The 23,873-nt window shown below is 38.6% G+C and overlaps 1 protein-coding gene across 36 annotated transcripts in view; it reads right to left on the bottom strand.

The window, feature by feature from the left end:
• Positions 1-23,873, bottom strand: part of LOC149924881 (coiled-coil domain-containing protein CG32809) — a 566,408-nt gene that overhangs the window by 16,519 nt on the left and 526,016 nt on the right. For 13 of the 36 annotated variants that reach the window (XM_090161267.1, XM_090161260.1, XM_090161262.1 and 10 more), the window contains 11 exons: positions 16,208-16,382; positions 10,764-10,865; positions 8,133-8,276; positions 6,985-7,286; positions 6,788-6,893; positions 5,813-5,869; positions 5,223-5,270; positions 3,571-3,651; positions 3,096-3,146; positions 2,713-2,760; positions 950-1,051 (listed from right to left, as the gene is read on the bottom strand). In XM_090161267.1, coding sequence (XP_090017393.1) covers positions 950-1,051; positions 2,713-2,760; positions 3,096-3,146; positions 3,571-3,651; positions 5,223-5,270; positions 5,813-5,869; positions 6,788-6,893; positions 6,985-7,286; positions 8,133-8,276; positions 10,764-10,865; positions 16,208-16,382 — 1,216 coding nt within the window. The remainder of the gene's footprint in view (positions 1-949; positions 1,052-2,712; positions 2,761-3,095; positions 3,147-3,570; positions 3,652-5,222; positions 5,271-5,812; positions 5,870-6,787; positions 6,894-6,984; positions 7,287-8,132; positions 8,277-10,763; positions 10,866-16,207; positions 16,383-23,873) is intronic. The other 23 variants (XM_090161261.1, XM_090161263.1, XM_090161276.1 and 20 more) reach the window with 23 other exon arrangements.

The raw sequence follows: 23,873 nt of genomic DNA on the forward strand, positions 1-23,873 counted from the left end.
GGTTACCTAAAGGGGGTTAAGGTAATTTACCTTTCATACGGCTGAACTGATAAGTCTTTGCAAATCTATAATCCTATGGCTTACACGATAAAGAACCACGTAGAATTATTTGAAGGAAAACGCTATCTTATAGGGTATTATCATGACTTTATAATTATATAACGTATGTCACTCACAAGGAGACTACCCGAGGTGTTACACACCGATTTTGTTCAAACTCGGGGCATTGGTAGACCTTCATGTAACTTGAAAAATCCTAAAGGGATTTTATTCAATGGGCAACGAAAAATGTTTTTGACAACTTAAAATGGAAATTTTCCCATTGAAAATAACATGGGAATTTGACCGATTCCAATTGCCCCCCCCCCCCTATGAAACATTTTACAAAATTGAAAAAAAAATTAAAATACGAAAATTATTAAAAAATTGATAAAAATTGACGAAAAAATCAAAATTCGTCACATTTTTATCAATTTTTTTAATTTTTTCACAGGGAAATCGGTCAAAATCTCATGTTATTTTTAAAGTTACATGAAGGTCTACCAATGCCCCGAGTTTGAACAAAATCGGTGTGTAACACCTCGGGTAGTATCCTTGTTAGTCGAAATAATAATAATAATAATAATAATAATAATAATAATAATAATAATCAGCTAGGCTAATACCCAAGGCACCACCTTAGGCCCAAGTCATCTAGCGACTTCTAATGCCTTTAAACAGGTGGCCGGTTACAATGCGTAGGAGGGTGGTGGCAAGCCCTTCATGCCACGGGAGCCACCTCTACAAAATATTTACGGGTAGTAATTAAATAAAAAATTCTTGGGCAGCAAATAATTAATTTTTTGGGCACTGGTTGAAAAACATGCCCTAACTCCCCCGCAGACCCCTGACCCGTTACAGTAGGCCACGTCCATATCTGAAACGGTCAATCTAAGTAGCAGCTTGTTACCTTTGGATGGGGAGGAGGCGTATCGATCAGTGGAAGTGCCACTCAGGGAAGCTGGCTTCGGCGGGGGGGCCGGTTTGCCACTGGGAGCTCGAGTTTCCCTCTCTGAACACGGAATAGAGAAATAGGCGGCGTGTAAAGAATTCTCTTATCGTTGCGAGACAAATAGACGTTCGGATTATTGGACGCAGGATGGGGAAATATTACGAGGGCGTCATAATCAATACAAAAACAAAGCGAGATAGAGGCACAAATTTGCTATAATTCGACCGCATTGAGGATAGAGAGAAAATTATAGTTCTTAACCGTAGGAGACAACGGGAAATGCAATATCGCGTTTCGTTAAAGCAAAAACCACGTAACGCCAATTGCGAAGGGTCTTTTTGGGTTACGTTATCTTGTTTCTTTTCCAGGGTCTATGAAATTCGCGAATCGACGGGTAGGCCCGGGTTTTCCCACTGCTTTGGTTTAATTTTAATTTAAGAGCATATTAAGTTTGGGTTAATTTAGGTTAGCTTAAATTAAGATTAAGTTTGAGTTTAATTTTAGTTTAAGTTAAGATTAAGTTTAGTTAAATAAGATTAAATTAAGGTTAGGTGTGAGTTAAATTAGGTTAGGTTTCAATTAAGCTAGGTTAAGATTTAATTTGGGTTCTATTAGGTTAGGTTAACATTAAATTTTGATTCAATTAGGTGAGGTTAAGATTGAATTTGGGTGTGGTTAATATTAAATTTGGGTTCAATTAGGTGATGTTAAGATTAAATTTGGGTTCAATTAGGTGAGGTTAAGATTAAATTTGTGTTTAATTAGGTGAGGTTAAGATTAAATTTGGGTTCTATTAGGCTAGGTTTGAATAAAATTTGGGTTCAATTAGGTGAGGTTAAGATTACATTTTGGATCAATTAGGTGAGGTTAAGATTCAATTTGGGTTTAATTAGGTGAGGTTAAGATTAAATTTGGGTTCTATTAGGTTAGGTTTAAATAAAATTTGGGTTCAATTAGGTGAGGTTAATATTAATTTTGGGTTTAATTAGGTTAGGTTAAGAAATTTTTGTTAAGTTTGGTTTGGGTTCCATTAGGTTTGGTTTAAATTAGGTTACAATATGATAAGTAGGGTTTTGGCTGGAAAATTTACTTTTTGAGCCATGAAAATCGGGAACTGTTGCTACGAAATGCTTCGTGGTTTTTGCTTTCCGACGATGATTGTCGTAAGAAATGTTCTCCCGACGGTTAGAAATATAAGGGAATCCGAACATCTCTTTGCATTTCAGCATACAAGTTTTCCAAAAAAAAGGGCGGAGATACGAGGGAATTTAATTAAGGCATTCATGCTTAAGAGTGAATATATATATCAGAGCTTAGCCATTGCACAGATAAGTACGGTATTTTCTTCGGCGTTTTAAATCGTATATAAAACTTCGTAGATTGAGTTTCATTTTACGTTTGCTCAAACAATCCCCTATTTAACTGCAGGGTTGATGTTGTAGTTACTTAAATCGTGATTATATTTACTATTTAAAATAAAATTAAAATTTCGGCTTGGCAAAAAAAAAAAAAACAAATTAAAAGCCACAAATTTAAGGCAAAACAATGACCCTATGGAAGCGCAGTATCCAAATTCATGCCAATAAATCAAAAATAAATTCACGAAAAATAACGTGCACATAAATTTCGCCAGTATTAAGGGAATATAGAGACGTGTTAATATTTTTTTGGCTCAAGTTAAAGGTGTGTTTTTTGCCGCTTTTTGAAACGTGTTCTACTACCTGGAACCATAGAGTTTTGAGTTGACGAAGAAGTGGTGGTGTCTCCTTCTATGTGCCATGCACGACCAGATAGATTTCAACATGCAAAAAGAATAGTGCACCAATACCCTATTTTAATCTCAGAAGTGACGCCAAATATTGTTTTAAACTGTCGATCTGTTTGTGTTCGTAGGCCTGCGGTTACAGTATCTCTAAATATATATTAAGGATATATTAACTTTCAGATCACGGGTGTATTCCAGAAAATTCGTTACAAAAACATTTACCGAAAAAACCACTATCCTACTCTAAAGAATACTTTAAAAAAACGAGGGTTTTTTTATCTTAAATTCTTGATTCTCGGGTAACAAAAAAATTCAAAGAGATATTACTGTGGTTAATACCTGAAGTTGAGGAGCGAGAGATAGACTTGATAGCTGGCTTAGCAGGCCGTTCTAAAATTATAAAAACAGAAGAACGAGTGTCGGAAATCATAAAATTATTCATTTTTTCCATCTTTTTTTTATTATTATATTTATATTTTGGGTCCCGGTTTCGGGAGTACATCAGTTTTAAGTTGGCCTACTCTCTTCTAAACCAGTGCACGTATGCGGGCAAAATGCTAAAACGCAAAACTTGATTTAAATATATATAAATATATAGTTGAATTAAAACTAAACGATCCAAAATAATAATGTAAAAAATAGAGAGAGTACACTCGTGTGAATGCGGTGCTCGACTCTATCAATGGTGGAACTGGCGTGTTTTAAAAAGAGTTCTAGCTCATGGATTCGAGAAATAGATACTTTTTTCCCAAGCTATAACGATTATATACGAAAAAGAAATATTGGAACTGAGCAGAGGAGGAGAAAAAATCACCTGTAGGTTGAGGAGTGTGATGTTTCTGGACTGGTGAGCCAACTGTGGTTGTCTCATCAGAGAAAGAGACTGATTTCTCCTCTGTAACAAGATAGAACGCAACAAGAAGAGACATAGAAGAACCCCCGTGTTAGTAGTCCACAGATTTTTTGAACCCAAATTTGCTAGTTATTTTATTAGTTCGTTAATTCGTATCAAATGCTAAGAAATTTATACTTTTTATTTTCGGTTAGTAACGTTATAAAAAGGCATAGATTTTAACCAATCTCCCTCGAACGTGTTCAAAATATTAGCATTATGATGGTGGATGAAAATAACGGAGATGTAACAGCGTAATGATGAAAAGGATAGCAAAGAAAAGAACCAGAAGTGGGATCGCGATTATAGGCTAGAAGTTAGGGTTGGTTAGAAGCAGGAAGATGAAGATGGTGATGGTTAGAGGTAGGAAGATGAAGATGGGGATGGTTAGAGGTAGGAAGTTGAAGATGGGGATGGTTACAGGTAGGAAGATTAAGATGGGGATGGTTAGAGGTAGGAAGTTGAAGATGGGGATGGTTACAGGTAGGAAGATTAAGATGGGGATGGTTAGAGGTAGGAAGATGAAGATGGGGATGGTTAGAGGTAGGAAGTTGAAGATGGGGATGGTTACAGGTAGGAAGATTAAGATGGGGATGACTAAAAACAGAGGCGCGTGTATATAACTTCTGGACCCTACTACCTTATGCGCAGTGCGATTATGGGGCCCAATTTTCACCCCTCTTAAGATCTAGCCCAAAAATATCCTTTGCACCGCCTTGAGTGGTCAAAATGGGGCCCTTAATAATTGGGGGCTCTAGGCGCGCGCCTAGTGCACCTTGCCCTATAATCGCCCCTGACTAAAAATAGGAAAATGAAGACGGGGATGGTTAGACGCAGGAAGATGAAGATGGCTGAAGGTGATGGCTAAAGATAGGAAGATGTTAATAGGGATTGTTAGAGGCGGGAAGATGAAGATGGGGATAGCTAAAGGTAGGATGATGAAGATAGAGGCTAGCTAAAGATCGCAAGATGAAGATGGGGGTTAGTTAAGGGGGCTGGTAACGGTAAGAACTAAGAAGATGGAGATAACTAGAGGCAGGAAAGGCAATAAAATGGGGGCTGGAGACGACTAGAAGCGGGCCAATGAAGACGGTGATGGGGATGATTAGAGGCAGGGAAATGGGGTAGAGCAAAAAGAAGAGAACACTCGATGTGTGTTTGTTTTCGTGATGGCGAAATATATTTTTCCTTATTCTGATAAGTCAACCACACTCAAATAAACCATGCATCGTTAAAATTAAACGAAAATAATAAACCGACGCCATTCGAATCAACTCTCGAAAAGAAACCAAAATTGTCTCATAAAAACGAGCAGTGTTTCCAAATCTCTCATTCCCAGGAAATAAAGACGAGAACTCTACGAATAAACGGCGTGTATAAAAGTAACCAACTCGTAAAATCGTACGTACACGTTGTATAAAGCCCACCAAATCGTTCAACCACATCGTTACGCCGGTTAACCTTAACGTGTCGTTGCGTAGGTTTTTAAAGACTAAGACGTTTAATAGTAGTAGGTCTAAAGGGGCGAGGCTTAAACGGGGGTGTGAAAAAACGAATAGAAGGAAATAGAGCACCTTTAAAATTTTGCCTGGCTGTTTCGGCATCCGTTTCCCGGCCATCCTCTGGTTAATCGAAAAGACAGAGAAAAAAATGAAAAAAAGAACCTTCGTTAAAAACCATCGAAGTTGAACTTTACACCAAAAAACACCAATATTATAATCAAATTAATCAATGCAGAATTCGTGACAGCTTCAAAATTCACTCAAAAAATACATATTTTGATCCAAAATATCGTAATCGTGTGTTATTACGGTTTTTAGTATATTATTAACACTCCAAAATGTTATTTATTTTTACACCTCCCGATTGAGCAACGTCTACCAATTGTGCCAAGAAAATTAACCAAAAATGAAAGGGAAAACAAAAAGTGAAAAATAAAACCAATTGAAAATTGTAAATATTGAACGCCATGCGTGATTGGAGTTAAGAATGAATATACACGTATTTGATAGACAGATTAGTGAATGTTCCCTGCCTGGGAACAATTTGTAAGGCTCTCTCCGTGTGTGGGGAAACGTGTCGTGTACACGGATGCTAGCGTGTATACTCGTAACGCGTTTTCCGCAGAAAGAGTAGCTTAAAATTGCACCTAGGGAAAACAAACCTGCAATAGAGGTGCTGGAGGAAGATTTTGAGGATTTCCCTTCTGACATATTGTCATCTGGAAAAGTAGAGGGAACTAGTTGTGGAGAAATGTCAACCATCACCATCGTAACAAAGAGAGTGTGTCCCCGATAGAAAATTATAGCGAACGCCAAGACGGGGTTAAAAAGAATTCTTGCTCTATTTTGATCACCAATTCACGCGGACCGAATGGAGCGAGAGCGGACCCGAGAGAGCTTCTCGAAATGAGCGCGGACCTCGGGGAAATGAAACCGAGCGCGGACGTAAGAGAGCTTTAATCGTTACGAAATTTTGACGGAATAAAAAAAAACCGAAAGGCGACCATTTTTTTTGTGATAATAGAGCAAAAGTTTACCTTTTTTACACCAAAAATATGCCTAAATAACCAAGGATATAAAATATGCTTAAAGACAGTGTTGGGAGGTTGTTAGAAAATGAAACAGACGCAAATTTCTATTAAAATTAATTAATTAATATTAATCTAAATTAAATCGGTTACATGCTTAAAGAAAGGAATAGAGTAAGACAAAACGCCCAGTTAACGGGTTAAAAACAAAAGTTAATTGACCAGTTATATTCGGTTAATAATATATAGGAAATACATGCAAAAATATTTATTTTTCCATCCAATATAGGATACACCAACATTTAAGATAATTATTAATCAAATCATCGCGTAATTAACTAAGGAGGTCGGAATATTATTGGAATATAGCGCGTTGGAATTTGGTTTATTGCAAAACTATACTAACGTTACATAAATGTTAACTTCAACCGGAGGTTATAACCAAGTATTACAATTAGAGTGGCGTGGGTGGGAAAGATTTGACCCCGCTACGAGTGGTCCTTCGGTCAACAGTGTCCGAAGGAGCCATGATGGCCGGATATCTGAAGCGCGGCGGCGGAGCGGGGGGCAAACGTTTGAAGGTCACAAGGTCAGACTTAGTAATACTACCTGCTGCTAAGGCCTTCTGTACGAGTCCGGTCAAACTAGCCAGCTGGCGTTCCATGAACTCCACTCGAAGCCTCATCAGCGGAAAATCGGGCGAAGTCAGCGAACGCCAAAAGGAGAGAAACGAAAAAAGAAAAGGCATCTTAGCAACCAGGGCGGATGGTCGGCCGAGTGGAGGCCACGAAAGTGGTCGGCGCTCACCTGGCTTCCTCGTCGATGACGGGCGTAACGCTTCCGGATCTTGAGGCGTACATTCGGTCGGGGGCGCCCGCGCTGTAGAAGGAGTCGTCGTAGGACGAGCTGTACCCCGGGAAGGGTGGCCGGGTATGGTCCAAGCGGCGCTCGGGCGACGACAAGTACCCGGAATCGTGCGTGCGTCTCTCGGGCGAAGAATGGTACGAAACTTCGTAGCGACGCTCCGGCGAAGTGTGGTAACCTGGTCCGGCCGAGTAAGGTCGCTCGGGGGTCGTTCGGTAAGCCCCTTGGGGCTCGTGACGTCGCTCTGTCGCCAAACAATAACAAACCACAAGACCATCTTATTTCCGAAAAATGCCAACGCGACCGACGAGATAATAATACAAAGTAATAGCAAAAGCTTAAATCACTCGTATCTAGGTTTACGAAAGATTTATAAATACGCGGTAAAGAAGAAAATTTCGACAGTTTGAAAGGATTCCAAATATTAGAATGAAAGAAATGTAGCGCAGTCGCTAGACCAAAAGCGATATTTAGAGTATGCAAATTAGAAAATGGTGATTTGAAACCCAATTTTTAATAAAAATCATAATCAGCTAGGCTAATACCCGAGTCATCCAGCGACTTTTAATTACAATTTAGGAAAATTTACTTATTTAACCAAACTTTCCCGATGAAATAGTTTTAGAAAATCACCGTAACAGAGAATTTCCAGCGCACTACTTTTTCTGACGAAAAGTATTTTGAAAACCTCAGCGGTAGCCTGGGCTAATTCCTAAGGCACAACCTTGGTCAGCTAGCGATATTAAGGCCATTAATTAAGGTATACCGGGTTACAATGCGTAGGAGGGTGGTGGTAAACCCGTCATGCCACGCGAGTAACAGCTCCTTACACTCATTATTACCGTTAATACTAGGCTAATACTCAAGGCACCACTTTACACCCAAGTCATCTAGCGACTTTAATGTTTTAATCAGGTAGCCGGGTTACAACGCGTAGGAGGGTGGTAGAAAGCCAACAGCTCCCTACACTTACTATTACCTCTACAAATTTTTAAAGCAAATCACCGTTTTAAATTTTAGCAATTGATCTAGCGAAAAAAATATAAAAAAATGTAATGACTATAATGAAGAAACGGTTTTCGGTATATACCTAAAGTTCGAGGTTGTCCAGAACGAGGGGAAGGGATGGAGGGGGGTGGTCCGGTGGGAGGTGGGGTTGATCGCATGCCCTTGGACATTGGAGGCACCGACTGCTGGAAAGATCGCTGGGGCTTGGGAGGAGGTTGACCAGCTCCTGCGGCGGCCAACAACAACAAGCAAAAAAATCAAAAGAGAAAAAGAAATTAATGGACAGCGATGCAACAACGTCATTACGTCTACGAATACGAACAAATCAGAGAACACCAGGCGCTAGAGATGAGTCTTGGGACCGCTAAAGGCCGGCTTACCCGACCCGAGCCCGGGTTTCTAAATTAATAATTTAATCAGGTCGGGTCAGGTCGGGTCAGGTCGGGTCGGGTTTTCTAAATTAATATGTTTGCGGGCCGGGTCGGGTCGGGTTTTCTAAATTAATAATTTTGTCCGGCCGGGTCGAGTCGGGTTTTCTAAATTAATATGTTTGGCGGGGCGGGTCGGGTTTTCAAAATTAATAATTTTGGCGGGCCGCGTCGGGTCTGGTTTTCAAAAATAATCATTTTGACGGGTCGGGTCGGGTCGGGTTTTCGAAATAAATAATTTTGTAAGGCCGGTCGGGTCGTATTTTAATTTTTTTTTAATCGGATCGGGTTGGGCTTTAAAACTAGCTAGCCCAACTCATCTCTACCAGTCACTCAGTTCTACATTGCCGTTATACAAATATTCATCCATCCATACTCTTAATTTCGTCATTTGCATCCAAAAGCGTTACCTTTAAATTTGTACGCGATTTGGGAAATATATCTCTACGTACCACTACGCGGGAGTTGAATAACGAAGGGCTCTAAAAAGGAAATTAACCGAGACAATGTTAGACAGATACCAGAACAGCCGCTTCGGAGACGATCCAGAAAGAGATCATGATCATTAGAGACCTAGGCGAGAGACTGGACTATGTCTCGCTTGCCCGTATAGATGGCCCGTCCCGCGTACAACTACCGGCTATTAGGAACTAACTAGTTATACAACGCGTAACAAATCAAAGGGTAGAATCGCGGTTGAAACAACGACAAGGACAACATTATCTCGGGGTCTATTTCGCACTACTGCGCGACCACTAATTTCCACAATCAACTTTCTCGAACTAGGCGTGATAAATTCGATCACGCTTGTAATCCCCGGGTACTAACGACTCCCAGTCTTAATTAATCAGAGATAATTATCGTCTCATTAGTAAAAGCAATTCTACAACTACATCTAACAACACCTACGCTTTTCAACTCTTTCGCGGTGTGTATTTTTAAATTTTTAGGGTTTTCGTGGGGGGTAGTCGAACACTCGAATAAACAGGTGTTCAAATCTTTAAAATTAATTATGGAATTCACATCGAATATCCGTTTGGAAACAATCACTGGAAATCAGTGGCATAAACAGGAAGGGGTGTTCCCCTTTAAACAACTCTCTTTGGGTGTAACTTTGTAAATTTAAATTGTTACTACCCCCTTCCCGCGGATTTTAAACTAAAAACAAAATTTTTAAACGCTGTACCGCTATCTGGTTGGTTAACTGTGTTAAGGGAATGGGTAAATGTAAGTTTTCGAAAGCCTGATATCCATTACTAGGCGCCTTACGCCTATGACCAACGTAAGCAGATTCATAAACATTCAAATCGTGCACAAACGCTATAAAATAGTAAGGCAAAAAAGCAGATCTGATGAATAGTTGAAGGCATTCGACACGACGTGGCATGCGTGAACGTCGATCGACACGCCAACAACAACGACACGAATTAATCAATAGAATCGGAAGTATAATTATATTTCTGACGTGGAAGAATCAATCTGGTCTATAAACAGTTTCCCAGTTGTATTTCACACCTAAGCTTACAAAGGTACACGTTTCAAGTACATTATCAGTATATAGGGTGGCCACAGTTTTTTCACAATCAAATTTGATGACTTTTCCAGGTTTTCCCTGACCATCTCCGGAACTTTTTGTGTCACGATTTTGTATTTCTTTACCAATATTTTAGTAAAAGTTTCCTATTTGTCATCGAAATTAAATTCCCTGATTTTTTTTAGACAAATTTTTAAAATTCCCTGACTTTTCCCTGATTTTAAGACTATTTTTTTAAAATTCCCTGATTTTTTTAGACTAATCTTTAAAATTCCCTGACTATTCCCTGATTTATAGAATAATTTTTAAAATTCCCTGATTTATAGACAAATTTTTAAAATTCCCTGACTATTCCCTGATTTTTAAGACTAATTTTTAAAATTCCCTGACTTTCCCCTGATTTTTAGACTAATTTTTCAAATTCCCTGACTTTCCCCTGATTTTTAGACTAATCTTTAAAATTCCCTGACTATTCCCTGATTTTTAAGACTAATTTTTCAAATTCCCTGACTTTCCCCTGATTTTTAGACTAATTTTTCAAATTCCCTGACTTTCCCCTGATTTTTAGACTAATTTTTCAAATTCTCTAATTTTTATACCCATATTCAAATTCCCCAGACTTTTCCAGGAATTCCATGTTTTCCAGATACCGTGGCAACCCTGGTATAGAGAGATGGATACTTCACTTGTAAAAGAAGTATAATATACTTCTGACATAATTCATGTCGGCATTTTCGAAGGTATATCTTACCAGGGGGAGTGAGTAAATCCATGGGCCGCTTTTCGGGCGGACTGGGGGGCGATGGGGTGTAAGAGGGCAAATGCATCCCTCTCGGAAGGGTTTGAACGTAGCCTAAAAGAACCAACAAAACGCGAGGCCAGGAAAGCCAAGAAAGAGACAGAGAAAAAGCCGTATCAGAAAAATCAACAACTACTGCCAAGAACTATCATATAGCCAATACTAATAGACGCTTCAATAAAATACATTCAGCGATTCGCCAGAAACCATTAATACATTGGAGCCTTAACGTGCAAGATACTCATTATATGTTCCTTGTAAGGCCTAGTTTTCAAAAAGGCCAAATGCTTTGATGATGTGAGAATCAAAATCAAAAGCTTGCGTTAGGCCTAACCGCGATTTTTGCGTCCATACGAAAAACTTGCGTTAGGCCTAACCCCGATTTTTGCGTCCATACGAAAAACTTGCGTTAGACCTAACCCAGATTTTTGCGTCCATACGAAAAACTTGCGTTAGGCCTAACCCAGATTTTTGCGTCCATACGAGAAACTTGCGTTAGGCCTAACACAGATTTTTGCGTCCATACGAAAAACTTGCGTTAGGCCTAACCCCGATTTTTGCGTCCATACGAAAAACTTGCGTTAGGCCTAACCCCGATTTTTGCGTCCATACGAAAAACTTGCGTTAGGCCTAACCCAGATTTTTGCGTCCATACGAAAAACTTGCGTTAGGCCTAACACAGATTTTTGCGTCTATATGAGAAAATTGCGTTAGGCCTAACTTAGATTTCTGCGTCGATATGAAAAACTCGCGTTAGACGTCAACGCTCGCCATTTTGAAAAATGAATACCAGCAACAAAGCGAATTTGGTAACCGATAACCCCGAAATATTTCATTCGGCGATTTCCTTTTATTGAAGCGCCAATTAACAGTTATTCGTGATAAACGACAGTTCAGACGAAAGTCAACGTTTTCCAAATGAACTGACGAGGTACCACGAAAAGACTACTGTCACCGAAAGGTTATCTGCCGCAGCTCAAAGCTTCTTCTAAGGCACAATCTTTTCATAATAAGAAATAGAAACTAAAAATACACTGGGTTCGCTTTAATAATTTGAGAGACTAAACGAAAAGCAAAACTTACCCACCAAAAGCGCATCTTATTAAATAAGCGATAATGGAAAACATTCTTTTAGTTAAATAGCATTATTTTCGGAGGGAATATGATGGGGTTCTAGGAATTCTGGGATTTATATGTAGATAATAATATTTTTTTTATTTAATAACAAAATTACTCGTAAGTATGCTTCTCTATAAAATATCCATTGAACAATTTAAATGAGACCTTGTTTCACACTGAACATACAATATGGGAACCCAAAAATGCAAAAATGCTCGCGCTATTGAAAAGTTTACCATGAAAACAAAATCACGTGACCGCGAGGCACGAGTTAAACTATTCGCGACCGAAAACTATCGCAACGCCCCCTTTGGTTCGCCATTGAAACCTAGATAGGTAGCGGCAGGAATTCATACCTCTACTTGGAATGCTCATCGCAGCAAATATTCGTCTCTATGTGGTTGACGGTTTTTTTGACGTCACTATGTTGACTTAACAAACAACAACGTGAGAGGGGAGCGCGCGGGTGGGATTTTTTCTCTCGTAGGCGGGGCCAAAGTGATCTTACCATACGCGTTACGGCAGGATAAGCATTCCAAGTAGAGGTATGGATTCCAAGTAGCGGCTAAAGCCGAGGCTATTAGATTTTCCTCCTCGTTATTTGTAAATTTGACTTTATAAATAATGATGCTGGCATTTTAATATAGTTTTTGCATTGTTTGCTGATATTTTGATAAGTTTAGTTAAGAAAAAAAGTTCTGATGGCCTTTTTAATTTATCTGTAGCAGCTCTACACTAGATCGGAGAAGCTAGAGCCGTTACGCCACCTAGACTCGTTTCGGTCGCAAATAGATTGTTAGTCACAAACACGCGAGGAATTCTTAAAGGGGAACGGTCAAGCTTTAGCCAGTTAGATAGCCCTATAGCCCGTTAAAAACTAAAATTTATGGCGAAAACCGCGTAAAGAAATATTAAGTGGTTAATTTTTAATAAAATAAAGACATTTCGGGAAGTTGATAAGCGCGTCCGCCGCGACACCTGTTGAGAGATCGGTGAGGCAGAAAAACAACATAAAAGCGCGCGCTGCTGAAGACGCGAAAAATTTGTTTTGCACGCGCGGCGCGTTTCAATTATATGAGACCTAAGCCTAAATTGCACGATTTCAAAAGTTAGGATAGTTCGCAAATCGCTCACTTAGGTGCTGCTGGCGCTGGCGATACACCTTAAGATGGCGGCGAAAATTCAAAACCAAATACTTGGCGTTATTTTGCGTTTCAACTTTTTAGGCCAAAAACCATATTTTCAAGACAAAATAAGGTACGTCTTGTTGATTTTTTGATGTGCAAATAAGGCGATATTTGGAAAAGCTTGGCCGTTCCCCTTTAACTAACTGGCGTTTCCCCTCAGTAAAGCTGATGACGCGTAATTTACGTCATATCCGGTAAACAAAGTTTCATTAAAGAAAATGATTTTATGGCATACTTATGAATGATTATGTTACACATGATAAAAGTACCCAGACAATGTTTAGATGATTTTTTTGTTTTGTTTTTTTATGGATTGTACGTCACAACATTATTCTCACAACACAGGACACGTTATTGTTTTTGGTATGATTTTCTTATGATTTTTTTCTTATGGCACTATTTCAATAAATATGGACAGACAGAAACAAAAACCACGTGTAAACGTATAGTACTATAAATGCGGGTAAAGTTTGTATTTCTTATTATGAAAAATAAGAAGCGGTTTATGATATGTATTCACCAGCTAAATTTATACCCATGAAAAACACGTAACACAAGCTAAACACATTACACAAATTTAGTAAACCATAGGTCTAAGCTTATTAAGACACCCAACAAAAATGAAGGCTAATACACTTTTCAGACGATGCTTTTAAGACTGGTTTTCACTAGTTTCACGTATTGCCTACAGGTATATGCAAAAAGGGGCGAAATCCACCCGAGGTACCTTCCTATTTAATAATGTTAGGGGTAGATGGCGACACTATAAAGTTTATGAAAAAAAAAACACTTTTAAAATGTTATTAATTAATTACTAAATTATAGTACTTTAAATTCTTATTAAAAATATATAATTTTTGTAATTTAAATTAACAATTAATTTTAACAATAGTTAACACTCTCTGCCATAGATGGCACTATAATACGATATTAAACTATCCAATCAAGGAAGATAATTTTGTATTTTAAATCTCGACAAAACCGTTCTCCACTAAAATCGGAAAACTTTCAACCAATCGTTGAAAATCAAAATTATGACGTCATGTTGCTATCCGAGCGCCATCTACTAACAAATAACGCCATCACCACGTTACCTCGGATGAATTTTACCCCTTTAAAGTCGTCTTTGCCCGTCAAAAACTGTAAATCGATCTATTACGGGCGATTTTTTTTTAATCATTTTTAATAAACAATGAATTTTTTTCGGGCCTACACGTTTGACGAATAACATTGTACAACACAATAAATTTTTTTGTTTTAAGTTTTTTTTATAAGGAGGAAGTATGGGCAGTTGCTTGGTGTGGATTTTGACGTGACAAGACATAACAATCACCATTAAAAACTGCTACTTCAACCATGTTCCTCCCATTTTATAGAATTACATCATTATGACACAATTTACGAAAACAAAGCTAAATATAGGATAGCATTTTTAAATAAATTCAGGCCCGTACACAGCCGCCAAAACTCGGGGGCGCTCAAATTCTTTTTGGGGGTGCCAATACCTTGAGTAATTTTTATCTCCCCACCTATGAAATTAGTAAATATACTAATCCGGTTGTAGCCCTAAAATATCCGTCAAAACATTTTTGATAAGCTGGTTCAATATTTCTACAATTGAAAAGTTTTTCTAGTGCAGTGAGACGCGCGAAAGCAATTTTCAAAAACTTTAGTAAAATGGTTTCAAATATTTACTGATACTAGCTCTCTAGTAAAAGTAATTTTCCTTTTTGATTAATATACAAATATTTTAGATCATATCTTTCGGTAATTGAGCAATCGATTTTTTTTGGGTCGGTCGGATTGGGGATGCTCAAGTACTCATTTGGGGGCTATGAGCATCTCCTGGCGCCCCCCCCCATGTACGGGCCTGAATAAATTGCAATGGTTTCCGGGATGTAGACTCAAGGAAATTAAAAAGACCATTTGCGATCATAAGTATATAATATATCTCGAACTAGAGAAGTATCCACACTTATTTACAAATAATATTTAGTCTGTACTAGTTTAATAAACGTACAAGGAGACTACCCGAGGTGTTTATCTCCGATTTGGTTCAAACTCGGGTGGTAAGTATACCTTCATGTAACTTGAAAATCCCTAAAAAGGTGGACCAGAATGGGCTTTCGTTTTGCCATGGCAACCAAAAATTACTAAATTACTTTAAATTCTTATTATTAAATTATATAATTTTGGTAATTTAAATTAACACTTAATTTTAACAGTAGTTAACACTCCGTCATAGATGGCACTATAATACGATATTAAACTATCCAATCAAGGAAGATAATTTTGTATTTTAAATCTCGACAAAACCGTTCTCCACTAAAAACTGAAAACTTTCAACCAATCGTTGAAAATCAAAATTATGACGTCATGCTGCTATCAGAGCGCCATCTACTAACAAATAACGTCATCACCACGTTACCTCGGATGAATATTACCCCTTTAAAGGCCTAGTTTCAGATAATTTCATCCCCCAGTGTCGAAAAAGGGTTCAAACATCTTTTTGCTTTTCCCTTCGCTATCCCCGTATTGATAGCGACGGTCACCTCGTAATTTGGACTTCGCGGTTCTCAAGGGCATTGTAACTGCTGACAATTTTGAGAACGCTAACAATGCCGGACTTAATCCTTCCACATGGAGAGGTCGGGAGAGCGAGCTGACCCGTCGCTATCAATGGTGGGGTTTCGAGGGGGAAGTAAAAAGGATGTTTGAACCCTTTTTTGGCAAAGAGCGGTGAACCTAGGCTTTTAAAGTCGTCTTTATCCCTTAAAAATTGTAAAAGGATAAATAAATTGCATTTTCCCTGGTATTTCCCTGACCTTTCTGTCGAGATTTCAATTCTCTGATATTTCCAGGTTTTCAAGGTTTTCTAGGTCTGTATGAGCCCTGTTAGCAGTGTATAAAAAGGGATACTTCCGTCGTAAAAGAGATATTTTAACCTTATGATAAGTTTAAATTAACCACTATAGCACAAATAAACACACCTACAGATAACGCGCTAAGTCGTAAACAAAGAAGGCAACAACGAAAGGACAAAGACACAAATACGCGAGTGAAACGTGATGGCGAAAGAAGAGTACTTGCCAGGAGGAATGGGTTGCGACTTGGGTCTTTCCGGCGGGGCTGGGGAGTAAGGCCGCAAAGAGGCACCGTGGGGCAGTGAAGCGGTTCGATTACCAGCCGTGTAAGGGCTGACAATGCCGTAATAGTTGGAGGACTGCGGTTGAGGCAGAGGGGCCGGAGCGGACGACTTCGAGCCCTGGAAGAAAAAAAAAACTCAAATTAAAATATTTCAAGGATCATATTACACTATCGGAAGTACATTAATGAAGTAAAATGCTTGGGAGTTTTTTGGGTAATTTTGTTTTAAATTATTTTATTTAAATGGTATTAGTCAATAATTTGTTAAGTAATTAGTCAAAATAAGGCAGTCGATTCAAACATAGTTACAAGAATGCTTAGCATCGCAATTTATATTAGAAGATATATCTATACAAGGTGTTTCAAAGTTTTATGCAAACATTTCAAGGATTTGTAGGGGGTGAGTTGAGAAGTATGCCTGTTTTTTCCCATTTTCCTACGATGAGTTAAAAGAGCGCCAGAGAGCTTCAAAGTGTGGCCTACTAGCCCCTGGAAGTAGGCTGCAACAATCGCAAAACCAAGCAGCAGGGAAACGCGAACATTAAGGTTTGGGTTCGTGTGATAGGTAAAAAAGGATTTTGTAAACAAATCGAGGTAACCAGCGTAAGAAAGTAAACTTAAACAGTATTTAAAGTCCCTGCACTTGGTTTTTGTTGCAGCCTACTTCCAGGGGCTAGTAGGCCAAACTTTGAAGCTCTCTGGCGCTCTTTTAACTCGTCGTAGAAAAATGGGGAAAAAACAGGTATTTCTCAACTCACCCCCTACAACTTTTGAAACACCCTTTATTTTCCTCGTTATTTCGTTGAAAGTCTGACAAAGTAAGCCATATACAAGGGGGGCGGAACCAATGCTCTCCTTTTATGAGCTCTAAATGCACTAATAAAGGTATGAATATGGTCCCCCCTTTGAAAACTTTGCGCGGGCGCCCCTGGCCTTATAGATCCTCATCTAACCGCGCGTATCGATTTGTAAGTCGAGTCAACCCTTGGCGAGTATAGTCGTCTATATCTCGCGCTTCGAGGTCACAATATTCGTTACGAACGTCGATAAATCCAAGGCCTAGACGAGAGAGAGTGTCTGTGTGTGTGGCTGTGAAAATGTTTCATTTTCCTTGAAGCTCAACTGCCTTTACTTTCGACACTTCATCTTCCATTCAAGCCATCCCCTCGTATCACGCGAAACGGGTGTATGTTTCCCGGAGAAGAGATAGGATCTTTGGAGTGGGCTTTGCGGGGTGACGGTTGGACACACGTCATCACGCCAGTTGTGGCGCGCGTGAAGGCGATATATTCCATTTCTAAAGGAAGAAAGAGTTGCGCCACAGAATGGTAAAGCTGGATCTATACGATTTGTGTGGGGGCGGGGTGACCTCGTTGCCAATGAGAAATCGACAACAGTGGCACCTAGGAGCAACAAATACAAGGAGAACGTAGCTAGCCTTAAACACGCTAACGAAGGGTTGTGTACGAATTTCATTGGACGAGCGTCACGAGCCTTTATGCTGAACGTTTTACGGGCGGGGGGAAGACAATTTCCGAATTTTCCCCTTCCGACGGCAGCAGGCGCTAAAGCGTCTAGCCAATGAAAAATGTACGCAAGAAAATCCACGACTTTTGACGGGTTGCGTTCTCCTTGTGTGGGGTATTGTGTTTGTTGCTCATAGGTGGCACCTAGGAGCAACAAATACAAGGATAACGTAGTGTTATGTACAATTTCATTGGACGAACCTTTACGTTGAACTTTTTAGGGAAAAGGGGGAAGACAATTTCCGAATTTTCCCCTACTGATGGTAGCAGGCGCTAAAGCGTCTAACCAATGAAAATTGTACGCGAGAAAGTGCACGACTTTTGACGGGTTGCTGTGTTTGTTGCTCCTAGATGGCACGAAGGTCCACTACTATATACTTCCAAACCTAGGCCTTGGCCCCAAATTACACCATCCTCGTTCTAGTTATCATTCGAAATTTTTAATTTCCCTTTAATAGACGCTAGCATCTAGGGGAAACCCGTCAAAAGTCGTGGATTTTCTTGTGTACATTTTTCATTGGTTAGACGCTTTAGTGCCTGCTGCCGTCGGAAGGGGGAAATTCGGAAATTGTCTCCCCCCCGCCCTTAAAACGTTCAGCGTAAAGGCTCGTCCAATGAAATTTGTACACAGCACTGCGTTACCGTGTTTAAAGGCTACCTGCGTTCTCCTTGTGTTTGTTGCTCCTAGCTAGCATAATTTGCATAAACTCTAGTTATGCCTTATTTAACTTGTTAAAAGGTTCCACGCGCGTCTTGATATTTTAGCGCAAATGGGCTCGAGCGATTTCGCGCGTGCTCCATGAAATAAAAAAACGCGCGAGCCTTTTACGCTAAAATATTAAAGAGCGCGTGGTACATTTTAACAAGTTGAACAAGACACGAATAATTTATGCTAGCGTCTATAAAAGAGTAAGTTGCAAATTATTCGTTACCGCCTTAACTTTGTTAGTAAACGAAGCGCTTACGTTTAAAATACCCAAATATAAAGTTTCGTTGTTAATTAGAAGTAATTAGTAGAACGGCCAAAATAATTTGAATTTTAGTGTGGTGATTGACGTCAATGACTACGCGTTATTTCTCATTGGCCGCTATCCCCAACATAGATTAAATAAAATAAATTAAAATATTCGAATAATAACCAATAACTATCTTTGAAAAGAATATTCTTGATAATGTTCTATACAAGCTCTCAAACAGAAATGTTTTTTAAATTAAAATATTCGAATAATAACCTATAACTATCTTTGTAAAGAAATCAGTACGGAAAAAGTATAAAATATATACGTAAAAAGTCGTATAAATTTCAATTTGATAGCATTGTATGAAATACAAATCTCATCTTGAAGAAAGGATAAATCTCGATTTTTCAATTTTAAAGAGGCGTATTGCTTGATTCAACGGAAAAGAAAATAGAACGTTGCAATCGTGGCTTCAAATCCGGGATAGAGAGGGGGACGTACGGGAAAGCTAACACTAAGGCGGAACAACAAAAGTGATAAACTACATTTCCCACTCAAAAACGAAAGAATCAGATAAAGTAAGAAAAACTTTGCCGTGTTCGAAATATTCGCGGCGAGTGAGAGTGACCGACAAAAAATCTACTATTTGAGTTATACAAAACCTCGCGTGTTTATTTTCGTAAAATCACTGAAATATAAATTCTATAAGAGATATAAAATACAGCTAAAAAATTCGACAAAACTAAGAAACAAAAATAAGATAAATATAAAAGTCCCGGAACGAAAATAAAATTACGGATTTATAGAGAAAACTTCTTCAAAACCCACTTTTTACAGATAAAACTTTCCAACTTTGCCAATAAATAAAAATACAAAAAGCTAGAAACAAGGATGACCTATTTTTTGATACGGCATTCCAGATTTTTGTTAATAAAACATCGCAAAAATTCGATTAAAAAAATCTCGAAGGAATTAGTTTTGTAAATTTAGTTAGATTAGGTTTACCAATAGGAGTGATTAATTTTGGAGAGAAAAATGAACGTTTGTAACGGACCAAACATTCTGAGAACCTTCTTCGTAGGGTATGGCTACCGTCCGCGGGTGGTCGCTCCAGAGCCATTCTGTAGTTGGTGGCGCTACTGCTGCGCTGTAAGGGGGCTCTAACCCCATCCACCGATATTCCCCTCCAAAAGTGTCTCTCTCCAGAACTCATGTCGCCCGATTGGACAATCGAGTTACGTCAAGGAAACGTTGTTTGCTTTCGAAGGGAAAGGCGAAGTGATTCACGATGGATGGCCGAGGCTTAGCAACCGAATGGCGCCACTATCATCCACCCAAATTAAACGAGGAGTTCCCCGTCAAAAATACGATGGTTGGTAGAAATAACTTTATGAAATTACGCAACCGCGTTGGTAGAAATAACTTTATGACCACCGCCCTTATGATATCACGCAAATTATTACATCCATAACCATTTGAATCGTTTTAATAAATTATAAAATAATCTAGATAATAAATTCCACGATAATTAGTTACGGATATTATTCAATCGATTTTGTATAAAAAGGTACTTTTACGAGTAAAAAATATCTTCCGTAAATTTGGTAATCACTAGATTCAAAGAAAGGCCAAAGGAATACATCACCCATAAACGTATCAAATGGCTACAATGTTCTCTTAAAATTAACACCGCAAGTATAAACGCATCACCGATAAGTAATCCAAGGCTTAAGAAATATCACAAGAAGAAGTCTTTTCCGAGAAAAGTCGAATATTCCGTATAATAGGGTCGATACTGAATTCACTTTTTTAAGAGGCTAAAGCCGCCAATTTAATAAGGACGAAAGCGAAACGCTTTTTAATTAAAATATTCCGGGATTAGCGTGTTAGGCGCGCGGGTGACATTGAGAGAAAAACTGAACGAGCGAGGTCGGAGGAGGAGGCGAGAAAACGTCTTCTTTGAGAGAAGAGTAGCGACTTCGTCTGCAGATTTTTAGGCGGTGATTGCCAGAGGCTGGAGCCGCCAAAGAAATATAATTTACAAGATGTACGCGTGTCTGCTCGAGAGTGACTCACGGAATCTTTTCTCTCTTTCAAAAAATGACGCTTTTAAGCCTGGTTTTCACTTGGCGGAAAATCACCGACAGAAAGTTTTCGACGTTTCGCTCACTGTCGGCGTTTTAGCATTTTCACTTGGCGTTTTTTTAGGGCGGAAATAAAGCGATTTCTTTCTGGCAGCGAGTTCGTCGGTTTTCGTCTGATAGTGGAGATTTAAGCCTAGGCCTAAAAATGGATGATTTATCTGATCATAATAGTGAACTATTGATTAAAGCTCGTGTAAGCATTTTAAATTTAATGTTATTTTACATGATCTATCGTGTTCAAAGAAATATGAGTTATGAAAGATCGGTTTGTGTGAAAGAAACATACTGGAAAAGAAGGCAACAAGGGTATCAAAAAAAACACGTTCCAAAATTCACAGAAAAGCACGTGGCCGAGTTCCGGATGCGAGAAGCGGGAAATTAACCATCCCCCTGACGTCACAGTCACCTTTCAAAAATGGTTTTTGATTGGTTGAAAAAGAGCGAAATCGCCCAACTGAGCGAAAAAAATAGAAATGAAAATCCGAAAACCGACGGAATTTCCGCCCGGCGTCGACGGAAATTTTCGCCCATTTTCCGTCGACGCCGGGCTTTTTCGCCCAAAAACCGCCAAGTGAAAACCAGGCTTTACTCTCCAGGCAGGAGGACCTTCGCGCCAATTTGGAAAGTGCGACGGGGAAACGGTTTGTCTTGGTTCTCTTTCTCGAGCGATTGCTAGGGAAGAGCTTTTTCTCCTATCTGAATATACGTACGAGAGCGAACGGCGGACTGATTAGATAGGGAAAGGTTTTCGCCGTTTTAGCTATTTTTAGCGTTTATGTAATATTTCTATTTTCCGATTAGCTTATAGCATCTATATAACTATTGCGAGTGGGCGTTTTAATTAAAACGGTACTTATGGGTGCGTGAAAAGGGTGGGGACAGATTTGAAATTTACCAAAAATTAAAGGATCAACCTGGAAGTGTCGGATTAGTGGATTTTTTAAATATTGATAAGGCCTCGAAGCTTTTCATTTATTTAGACTAGACAAATTTTATTTATTTAACCGACGGGTCAAATTTGAAAAACAATATCTGACTGGTCAAATTAAAAAAAAAACCGACTGGTCAAATATGAAGAAAAAAATATCCGACTGGCCAATTTTGAAAAAATTATCAGTTTGGTCAAGAATGTTTTTATTTATACTCAGGGAGAATGAATATGTCGAGATTATTTTTAGCGTTTCTCCAATTCCACCCGTTGGGCCCCCCGGTATGCTCCTCCGCTTTAAAGGGAATATAACCTCAGGTATTTGGTGTGGAACACCAACGTTTGCAGCTCTGTCCGCTCTTGCCTTTGACTTTAGAAATGTTTGGCGCCACTGCACAGGGTAATTTGAAAAAATGAAGGGGTCTTCCGTAAAGATTGCTTGGCAGGTTATATTCCCTTTAATAAAATCAAATAATACTGCAATCTCATTGGTTCTTAAAAATTACGTTTTTCGACGCGATTAACGCTGCTGCGAGGACGCAAAAAATAAGACCGCCTACTTTCCCCCCCCCCCCCTTAGCGTGACGGGGTTAGGGCCTCAACGTGTCCGTCGATACTCTCGACATATTCATTCTCCCTGAGTAAAAATAAATACATTCTTGGTTTGGTTAAATTTAAAAAATATGTAATGTTCGATTGTTCAAATTTAAAAATATATAATATCCAACTGTTCAAATTTAAAAATATATAATATCCGACTGTTCAAATTTAAAAATATATAATATCCGACTGTTCAAATTAAAAAATATATAATATCTGACTAGTCAAATTTGAAAAAAAATTATAATATCAGACTGGTCAAATTTGAAAAAATTATAATATCCGACTGGTCAAATCTGAAAAAAAAATATATAATATACGACTGGTTAAATTTGACGAAAAAAATATCCTACTGGTCCAATTTCAAAAAAATATAATGTCAGACTCGACAAATTTAAAAAATATAATGTCAGACTCGACAAATTTAAAAAAATATATTATACGTCTGTTAAAATTAAAAGAAAATACAATATCCGACTGCTCAAATTTAATAAAATATAATATCCGACTGGTCAAATTTAAAAAAATCCTTCTAGCAAAATTTCTATAACGTTTATATTATTACAAAATAATGTTCCAGATAATCGTCATGTGACTGTTTCAACGCTAAAAATACGTTTCGACCACCTTTGCGAGAGCTTTCATATAAAAAAGCCCAATTTTAAACTTTTATCTGACGGGTCAAGCTCTACCGTGTCCAAATTGATCGCTGACCAAAACCACATCGAAAACGAACAAAAGTAAATTACATTTTCATCCTACCATATAATAGGACTCTGGGATAACAACGGGAAAGAAAACAAGTCGTCTCTATAGAAGAGAGCCATTAAAGAGACTCTCAGAGCCCTTTTGCCGGGATAGGCTATTTTTAGAAAGCAATAAAAGCGACCCCTAACGACCGTCATTTCTATCACTCTCTGACTCCCTCGAAATGAAAACATTTTCTCGCTCCCATTTTTCTATCACCGAAAAATACGGGCGAAACAAAGAGAAAAACATTCAATTCAACTGCCTGAATTTGACGCCAACAACTGTAAGGTCCACGGAATCGTCCGAAAAATTCAGGACGAAATTCAGAAACGATGGTAAATTTTGTTTTTGTGTTTTAAATTGCGTTCCCCCCCCTCGAACCAAAATCCCAGCTACGTCACTGATACTCAGAGGGGCTGACCACTGTCCGTAATCAGTGTACAAGCCCGTAGCTTTGACTGTACTAAAGTTATTACGTAATCGATTACAGATTTAGCACTACCAAAGGCTGTACTCGCTGTAATCGGTGTACAGAATTTAAGGAAGTGGTTAGCCCCTCTCAAAACACGTGATTATGTAGTTTCGTCATATTTAACATAATTACTCATAAATATTTAACATAATTACTCATAAATATTTAACATAATTACTCATAAATATTTAACATAATTACTCATAAATATTTAACATAATTACTCATAA

Source organism: Leiobunum rupestre, chromosome 10 (genome assembly GCF_980474605.1).
Source record: "Leiobunum rupestre chromosome 10, qqLeiRupe1.1.hap1, whole genome shotgun sequence".
Lineage (NCBI taxonomy): Eukaryota > Metazoa > Arthropoda > Arachnida > Opiliones > Sclerosomatidae > Leiobunum > Leiobunum rupestre.